We start from the raw sequence: 10,257 nt of genomic DNA, 5'->3' as shown, positions 1-10,257 counted from the left end.
CAACACAACGGATTCAACAAGAGAGCACTACTATCGGGAGATTGACCGCCAGAATCATGAGTGCCTGGAGCAGAATACTCTCATTTGTCTTGATTACCTTTGATGTGAGGTATATGGAGGGTAGACTACTCAGTAGAGATCAACAGATAAAACCAAAACCAAGGAAATTACTCTGCAACAACTGGCGCCAAGCGCGAGAAAACACGATTGGTGTTGGTTTGGATTCCCATTGGTTGAGAAAGTGGCGCGAGTTTACTTAACCAATCACAGAGTGTAGTAATGCAAAACCAAAGCAAACGCGAAATAACCTTCCGCCTCATTATTGAAAACCGCTCTCAGGCAAGAGTTCTTTTTAAATTGCAATATGTTGTATTTTATTCAGTTCTCTCCTCTTCCCAAACACACTATAAAAAATAGCTTCCATCAGACAGTGGTTTATTTTCTTAAAAGACGGATTTAAAAACCCCAACTCTTGTTATCAAAGTTGGTGCCGAGCTTGAGTTCCAACTGCATATGGGGAGCCTTGAATAGTTGTATAATTTAGTTGACGGCTTGCGTTTTCATGATGCAATTATCACAATTAAAGATTAGATAAGTTCTGTTTGTGTAGTGTACACGCAAGTTATGAAGTAAAAAGTTAAAATCGCACCTTTTTCCTTTTGCATTTTTATCATAGCTTTGTATTTTCCACGTTTGTATCTTTTTTCTTAATATAACATTTTATCTCATTATAGAGTTGTAGTAGGAAATTTTATCTACTATTGCTATGTGCAGTTCAACATTTTATGAAATTTGCGCAATACAAATCGTTATTTATTATTATTATTATTATTATTATTATTATTATTATTATTAAAATTATTATTATTATTATTATTATTAAAAAAAATTATTATTATTATTATTATTATTTACTTTGCGAAACCTAAAAAATCCTTTCTTTTTCTTCAATACAGTCAATACCTATCCTACTCTCATCCTCCCCTCCCCCACTAAGTGGAAGCTCGTGGAACCTTTATGTCACAAATTTGGCAAATGGGAGGAACCACACAACTTTAAGACTAGGCTCCTGGTTAAGAACATTTATAGGCTCAAATCGCAAAAAAAAAATAAGATAATAATAAAAAAGAAGAACGTTCAGCCTCAGCCCCAAAATTAGACGTTCTTATAAGAAAGAGTGTAGTTTGTGAAGTGAGCGACTTAAGCACTGCAAAAAATAAAGAATAAAAAAAAAAAAAAAAAGAAATTTCGGTTGAATATCAAATGGCCCCAGACTATTTTTTGGAAACGTCTTCCCAAATGTTTGGTACACCTCAAGAATAAGTCCCCTTTACCCATACTATTATTTGTTTTCCAGTTTCCAGTCTGCCATCTTGGGAAATCCTGCAGAGATTTCATTAAAAGGCAGCAACGGCCAGATTTTGTTGTTCATCTGACATGATTTGAACCCAAGTAGTCATCTGATTTGCCCTTATTTTCGAACCAATTCTTATAAAAACTGCCCAGATCGTCACCAACCATACTTAGCTCTGAAACCTACATTAAACGTTAATGAAAACCTGGTCCTGTGACATATTTCTCTTCTCCACCCCCCCCCCCCCCACCTCAATTATCCTTGAAAGACACAGGACTCAATCCTCGGCATCTTTCAAGAAATGTCTCTGCTGTAGGCTTGCACCTGTCATTATGCTATCCCCTGAAAGGGGGAGGGGGCCTGGGGGCTGGCAAGTAGACCTTTTTACACATAGGGAATTATATGAAGGTTTGATTAATAATTTCCCAAGCAAGGAGGGTGAAATGAAGGAGGTTTGTTTTATCATACCTTACCATGCAGGGAAAGTATAGGGACCTTTGTAATACAAGAAGCCATGTTGTGGTTTTTGTAAATGATGGGCAACAGATCACTGTGCATGAAGTTTCCTGAGCTAATCTTGCGCCATGTGCTCTGAAGAGTTTGACGTTGGTGGATTCTGTCAGCTCAGGTATTATCATACCAATCAATCCAATAATCCAATGTGATACATGTAAGATGTGGTACCATAGCTATTGCAAAACAAAGATGGTGCTCACCACAAAGGGCCCAGCTATTAAGTTCACATTTTTTTTTTCTGTCATGACTCTCTAGGAGTGGCATTTTCTTTTTTTTGTGATTGGTCTATGTCCCCTTCCAAGAGGGAAAAATAAGGACTTTCAAGAAGAAACTTTACAAAGTCCCCTGCTTTGCCCCCACCCCCTCCCCCCATCAGGCGATGGCAGATGATAGGTGCATTAAGGCAGGCTTTCAAGTGGGATCACCAGCTCCTTCAGCCATTCCCAGTACAAAGTTGCCAATCTCTGTCTTACTGGGAGGTTCTGGTACTTCCCAGTAGTCTTTATGTCCATGAATTTCATCTCGGCATATCGGACAAGTGTTGTTAACATCACTCCTGTGAATGAACGATAAGGACTTGGTGACAGTTGCATAAATAATCAGAGGCAGATATTAAACAAAGGCTTGTGGTGTGTTGTGATACATTGTACTGTGTTACAAATTAAAAAAATAATCAGCATAATACTGGCAACCTAAAGTATCAATGTATTTAGCACAGTTGTGTTAATTAGGGACACAATAAACAGGAAGTAACAGAGCAAATGTGTTGTTGTTGCAGTTGTGTAAATTGTGTTAGCTGTGCTGTGCTGTGCTGTACTGAATGTACTTTGTTTGTTTTTTGCTGTTGTGTTGTGTTGTGAATTTTATTATTATATATATTACAGTGTGTTGCACATTGTATTTGTGTTTGTATGGCACAGCATGATAAAATATTCATGTACTTTCATTTAATTGAATAATTTGTTAATTTTATTTTATATTCTGGTCTGATCTCAGTTTTGCACTTGACAAGCTTCGATCCCAGCGGCACATTCCTCTGTTCCCCACAGAATAAACAAAATCAGCAAATGCATGATTTTAAAATATTATTGATAGAAAACGTACAAAAAAGGGATAATGTGGTTTGAAAATTCAGCCTTTCGCTTGTGGTCACAAAAACATGACAATCAATTATGCATGCAAGAACAGAAAAAAATATGCTTACTTACCATCTTTCAATGCACGATTTACAAAAGCTATGTACACAAGCCAAGATTACTTCAGCCTTTTGCTCCATACATATACAACACTCTTCACTCTCAGAATCTTCTGCAGCTACTTTATCAACTCTACAAGAAGGAACATTTTTGAGGTAAGTACACGATGGAGTACCGGTACCTGTAGTAATGTAGGCCATAAGTTATAAATTTCTAGATGCATGCAGGTAAATGTACTCAGAAGCATCCAAGAAATTGGATGGGGTGTATTACTGTCAACTCCCAATAGAACAGTCACAGTCACAGCAACTCAATGTCACAATAGAGAGTTGGTAATAGTGAGAGTTGATGAATCAACATTTGTAGATATTCCCCAGTTCCTCTTTCACATGGGTAGTCTCAGGTTATCTCTGTTCTGAGTATTGTGCTCATGAACACCCCTATTTGCGAAGAGGGCCATAATTTTATTATGAGCATGATTTCATTGACGCATTTATAAACATACAGGCAAACAATGAAAGAACCTGCGCTGCTCCTGGGTAAACCAACCTAAACTTGAAAGGACATCAGTTGCAGATGAGTGTATTAAGTTTTATCAAGAAACAGTTTGAGGACCTGCAGGTAGCTTTTGAGTTATTTGAGGCTGGTTCAACAAGGAAGGGGATATTAAAATAAAAAGAATGAAAAAATCAGGTAACTCTAAAAGCAGTCCCGATGATCCCGCCAGTATAAATAAATGTCTAAAAAATGTTCCCAAGTCGAATTGGAATTTGGAAATGTTGGTTTTCATGGAGAGAGGAAAACCAGAGACCCTGGAGAAACACCGACGAAACCAACAACAAACTCAGCCCACATATGGCGTCAACACCAGGAGTCAAACCCAGGCCACATTGATACGAGGCGAGTTTCTCACTACTGCGCCATCCCTGCTCCCCTAATTTAGTAGTTTCATGTTATATGGTAGTCTAGACTACTGCTGTCCTGAACATCAGTTATCTCTTGTACACTGTTGAGAGTGATATGCAAGGACTCTATTATATTGTGTTATTACTCGCTGGTAAAACAGAGTTAAATTTGGTACCTTGTTATAATCATTGAAGCACACAAAGATTCCCTGACTTCTTCTAGTCTCACTGGACATGACTCCCATGTCTAAAAAACACAAAAATATTTGGTATCTCCTTACAGTACAATGTGAAAAGTCCACTTGAAGTGGACTCCCAAACCCACACCATCATTCATCTGTTTTCCCTCTCCTCTCTATTCTTTCTCCTTTCCTCTCTCATCATTCTCAACCTTCCATGGGCCATAAAGCCTGTGAATCAGTGTCGCTTCACAAAATCTCCACAAATTTTCATGGGCTACCTTTTCCAAAATTTTGGTAGATAAATATATCTAGCGGACCTGCTGATACTTATAATTGTTATGTTGGATATGAGATTAGTTAAAGCCAACTATTTACCATCTCATATCCAACACGCGCTCATGGAATAATTGTTAAATATCTTAGTTTAAGTATTTGTATTTGTTCTCCGCCAAGATCATCACAAATCAGTGCTAAAATTAATAAGAAAAGTACGCAAGAAAAACTTGACAGTAGTATCCTAACGAGACTGCAAATGATGCAGTGTTGCGAGGCATTTGAATGACTACTTTAGCTGAGAATCAGCAAAATGGGATAAGATTAAAAAATAAAACTCCAAGGGAAATAACAAACATGGACTGAAAAAGTGAGCTCAAAAGACTAGACTGCAGTTACACTAATTACATTAAACGGCGGGTCAACTTGTAAGAAAAACAATCTCGCAAAACAGCAAAGTTTTGTCCACAAAATCACATTAATACAAATTACTTGCCTCTTTGGAGAACAACCAGTCCTTTTATTCCATTGCTGATTTTTTCCTTCATTTTACATCGTTTAGTGAGCAAAAAGTAAATCATTTCAAAAGGAAAAGTCCAATCTTTCATCACACCCAATCAGAGTAAAATGATCTCACTTCTCGTTTTTCCCACAGATTCCGGTTGCCATGACTGTGGTCCGAGATAGGAAAATTCTGCTTGCTCCTGGAGCCAATCAGATTGCAGGATTTCTAGCATACTACCCACTCACAAACAGAGAAAAAAATAAAACCATAACTACAAGTTACCTCCCCATTACAATCCACTCTCTCCCAGTCCTCATCTTCATGACTGTGAGTGTGCCTAAGTTGCTTTGTGATATCACGATACAACTTGCAGAACTGTCTAAGATCCATTACTCGTTGACTTTCAACATGGGAATTGGAAGAATCCACCTATTGTAAAATAACAAATATCAGATCATGGAATAGGTTCTGAGTGACATGGTAGGTCAACATAACAAAATCACTATGTGGATAAGTTGCCGTGGTTTGCTTGGATGGTGTAGTTGTACTCTTATAATGCTGCCATGATATAAGGTTTTTGGCACCACAAAGGAAGAGTTTCCTCCAGGTTAATAATGATTTCTTTTCCTCCTGTCAATTTCTACTATCATTTAACCTTTTTTTTAATATACAGCTGTTTCGACAAAGGTTGTCCAAAGAAAGCGTAAAAGCGTACGCAACCATGCCGAACGTTAGTCTAAGAAATACCCAGATTTCAATAAAAGCTCAGAATCCGTAATGCCTCGACCGTACAGCAAAGACTTGAGATGGCAGGAAATATGGATTCTGAGTTTTTATTGAAATCTATTGGGCAATTCCCAGACTACTTTTCGGCATTGTCGCGTACGCTTTTATGCTTTTTTTGGACAACTTTTGTCGAAACAGCTGTATACATTCTTACAGAGCACCTTCATCCCACAATGGGTAACTTACATCTTAAAAAAAGATTCAATATATCACCACAAGCCACTTTGAATGGCCATGCTTTTCTCTATCACAATTAGGTTATTTCTTTGGGATCTCTCCTTGCCATAAATTATCTTTCTTGCCAATTGTAATGTTCTCTGTAAAATCTTGCTCACTAAAGCAAGCTATTATTTTTACCAAATTCAAATCAGGTGTTTCCTGACCTTGTAACAAAATATTCTAGTAGTGGCTTTCCACAGGTAGCCATGATAATGTTCCTCTGTAGGTTCTTTTATTGTGAACAGAATCTGATGTCCCCGGTCCTCTGCAAAGGTCTTGAGTCTGAAAATACAAAATATAATAAAACATTTTCAAGTGATTCTTGTTTGTCCCTTAAAAAATCTCAGCCTACTTTTCTGAATTCAAATTGTATCTGATGCTTCAAAACATGTCCAGTTATGTGTAAATTTACAACAGACACATTAAAAGCTTCATAATTTTCTCAAATATATGAATTACTTACAATAGATCAACAATTATTTGATTTATTAGTACATGTGCTTTACAATTAACTTAGTATTTACATGTTAATAGACCCTATGCAAAAATGTCTGACATTTTGATATTCTTTTGTCTGTATTCAAGTTAGCCTCACTAGCCTCTTTCAAGGTGAAATATTCTTTTGATTTTTTGAACTCAAGAACGAGGCTAGTGAGGCTTATTTGAACGCAAACAAAAGAATATTAAAATGTCAGACATTTTTGAATAGGGTCTATAGTCTTAAAGAGTAGTATATATTCTTAACTTGCATCAATTGGAATTATAGTTTTTAGGAGAGCTCCTGGCTCCCGTTGATATTTTTAAGCAGGGACATCCAGTCACTGGTGGGGTTACCCTCAATATATAAACTAAGGCATCTCAGTAGGGTTTAAAGGGTTGAAAGTAAAGAGAACCTCTCTCTATTCCTTTAACCCTAATATCAAAGAACAAATTCTCCTATGTTCTCCCATACTTATCTTATAAAAAGTACTGTGGAGAAGTTACACGTATTTTATTTATAAAGAAAATTCACCTTGGGTGATAATTTCCTTAATTCTCATGACCTCATGGGCTGCTTAACAAGCATTGACGTTACAAGGCGAAAATTGATGCTGATCACTGTCAGGGCTTAAAGGGTTAAGAAAGATGTACTATTTGACACGTCACAAGCATGGGATAAGGAAAAAATGCAGCTAATACATATCCAATTTAAAGGAAGTCGACATCAACCCACACTCCAAGCAACAGGGAGAGAAAATTAGAAATTGAACAAAACTGGCCAGTACTCAATAATTGAATTAATTAAATTTTGTTTTTGTTGTGTTTTATCAAATAGATGATTATGTTATGGTGAATTAAATTAGTAGATGATTATGTTTGATTAGATTTTTGTGCTCAATTACTGAATGTTTGATTTGATGTCTGGGTAATTTCTGCCCTAAAAATTCAAAGAAGGGTTCTTACTTTGATTACCCTTGATAGCCAATCACAGCTGCATTTAATCATTTCAACAAGTTGAAGTTAGTTTGGGTAACTGTGCGCTGGATTTTTTGTCCTTAGATATGTACCCAGAAAATGAAAGTTTGTACATTTATGTTACATGTTTCGGAAGCCAAGCAAGGTCTGCAAGACTTAATACAGACAGAACTTTGGCATAAGAAGGACTTCCATTACATTGTTAGCCATGTTACATTGAAAACTAAAAAAATTGATTTCACTTTTGCATAAATATCATGAGCACATGACCAATTTCTGCAATCATATACATGTACATCTACCAAGTCTATTGTTTTTGTAACATCATTCTCATGAACATTGAACACCTAAATGGAAAGAAGTTGGAATTCACTTTGAAATCAAACTACTTTGTTTTCGCTCTTTTTCTTTTTCTTGCTGTTTATGTTGATAATTCAGTGTAACTGATAATGTTTCTGAACGTTGTAGTTGATATATTTCAAAATAGACACTCACGTTTTGTTGAGGTACTCTACAGCACCTAGACAAAGAAATTAATCACACCAAGCTAAGCAACGTCAGGAATAAAGGAAATGTTGACATCTGGAGACAGGTAGGCACTAAATCATGCTAGGCAAATCGATTTTTGTGTAAGCTTGATAAATAACTTTCGAACTACAGTGTAACTGCATGTACAGCAAAAAAATCAATAATGCTTACGTACATGAAAGGCTTTCCTGATTTAGAACCGCTAAGTCTTTGAGCACAAGAGCATGTTCTTGCAAAACCTTGACAGCAAAACTATACTGCTGTCCCATAAGTACATCAAGTAATGTTTACAAAATAGTAGACTCAGCAGAAACAAAACAACATACAAACATGTCAGTATACGAGGGCGCGTGTCACACCGAAGCAATGTTACTGGGAGGTCTGGGCACGAGATTGCCTCGTACTCAGCGGTTAACCTTTTTCATGGGTAGATATTTGGTGTAACTATCACATAGTGGTTTGACACGGTTAAAATAGCCGTTATCCGCACACTGCATACAATATAGCCATATACTACGTTCATACGTTCATTTATGGAATTTTGGAATTGTAATTTTGAACTTCTATTTTATTTTTAATTTAATATTTATTGTAAGGCGCAGTTGAATATTTTTATAGAAACTGCGCTGTATAAATTTAAATTTAAATTTATTATTATTATTATTATTATTATTATTATCGTCATCATCATCATCATTATTATTATTATTATTATTATTATTATTATTATTATTATTATTATTATTATTATACGCAGGCTATGTGTTTTGCGAGAGGACTAGTAATTTGGAGGCTTTGTTGCAGTAATCTCTTCAAGTGAAAGCGAGGCTGGTAAAAACTACTTAGCACAAGAACACTTATATGATTTCCATACGAAAAACAGTGAGTTTTGCATGAAAACAGAGTCAACACCGGCCTCACAACTATACAGTGGGCTATTGTACACCTTGGACAACACTGTACGGTAAAGGACTACTTCTAAACGTTTTGTAATCTGATACAGCAAAAAAGTGCCTCTTGGGTGGAGTCCGGTTATAGCCAACTCAAAGTTCCGGGCCCATCCGTGCATTGTCTTGAGTATACGGTCAAGTCTTGTCCTCTTTTCTCGCAGAGAAACTGGAGAAATCAGCAAAAGGAGGAGAAGTCAAGATCAGTGCAGTGATCAGACGACTTTAGTACGCGCCCGGCTCATTTTTTTTTCCAGTACTCAGGCAACCTCCGGGATCCGTTCAGCCAATTGCCGGGCTGTAACGGACTGATACATGATTATATATTTCATTTGATGAGCAGGCTTAAGACAATGGGTAGCCGAAGGGCTGGTTTGGGCCCACTATCGTTTAAAAATGAATAAAAAATGACTAAAAACAAAACAATTAGATTTCTCAAGATAGTAAAAATAAGAAAGTAAAAACAACAGTTAGATGTAATTAAAAATATGATCAGAATCAATGTCTTTTGAATTCTTTTTCCAAATTTGTTTAAAGTTATTGAAGCTATCTGGAGCTTCAACGACCTTCAACCATCTTGTTAATGAAATTCCAAATCAGAGGGCCTCTTTATTGTAATGTATTTATTCTAGTTTCTAATTTAACTCTCAGATTAGAGTTAAATATCGATCGATAGATAGAGATACTCATAGATAGTATCACTGAATGATATTTAGCTGGTTTGGTTGGCGGAAAAGATCTAGCAGGAATTTTTAGAGAACATTTCACAAATTAATGGTAGAGCTCGGGTCAGCTTGATGATATACTTCGTACATTAGTTTCAAAACATACTTTTTAGTAGATCTAAGGAGATTTGTATCCAGTTTGTCTTGCTAAGACAAGTATCATCTGAGAATATTAATGATGCCTTCGAGATGCTCTGTGATGTCTGAAATTCAAAGATTTCAGAACAGCGGAGGAACAATTTCCACACAACGGATAGTCCATAGACAACGCTGGGAATTGTGAAGAACTGATCAGCAGTGAATTTTTATCCTTCACTGGACCCCCGATCGACGAGGTAACCGGATTTAGCCTTTCTGTTTCCATGCTAAGAGTCTCCCTCAAAAAGAGTCCGTTCTATGTCGAACCGACAAAATGTATCACAAACAGTTTGTAGTCATGGGGCCGGTACCGCCTTCTTCTTTTCGGTATGTTCTAGGCGCTTACGCGAAGTTAAATTACTGCCGGTGCTATCTGAGGCCCGAGTCCTTTTTGTTCTGCTCGCAATATCGGACTAGTTTGGTGACTACTTGCGCGCCACTTCCATTTCCCTTATAACTTTTCAATCTCGTGTACACGTGTATGCTGCACGGTATATTTTAAATCAGTTCGATAACGAAATATTTCAG

At 36.7% G+C, this 10,257-nt stretch overlaps 1 protein-coding gene across 1 annotated transcript; it reads right to left on the bottom strand.

The window, feature by feature from the left end:
* Positions 1-418: 418 nt before the first annotated feature.
* On the bottom strand, positions 419-8,273 carry LOC146479293 (RING finger protein 141-like). Its single transcript, XM_085110926.1, has 7 exons — positions 8,095-8,273; positions 7,887-7,911; positions 6,101-6,218; positions 5,214-5,360; positions 4,148-4,218; positions 3,079-3,198; positions 419-2,426 (listed from the first exon to the last, which is right to left on the bottom strand). Exons 1-7 carry the CDS (start codon positions 8,186-8,188, stop codon positions 2,282-2,284), a joined length of 720 nt encoding a protein of 239 aa, XP_084967052.1. The 5' UTR covers positions 8,189-8,273; the 3' UTR covers positions 419-2,281.
* Between the last annotated feature and the right edge of the window lie 1,984 nt (positions 8,274-10,257).

The sequence above is a fragment of the Pavona decussata genome, unplaced genomic scaffold, assembly GCF_977016875.1.
Source record: "Pavona decussata unplaced genomic scaffold, jaPavDecu1.1 SCAFFOLD_59, whole genome shotgun sequence".
In the NCBI taxonomy this organism is placed as follows: domain Eukaryota; kingdom Metazoa; phylum Cnidaria; class Anthozoa; order Scleractinia; family Agariciidae; genus Pavona; species Pavona decussata.
The sequence above is the reverse complement of the archived record's forward strand: the minus strand, read 5'-3'. Positions and strand labels throughout refer to the sequence as shown.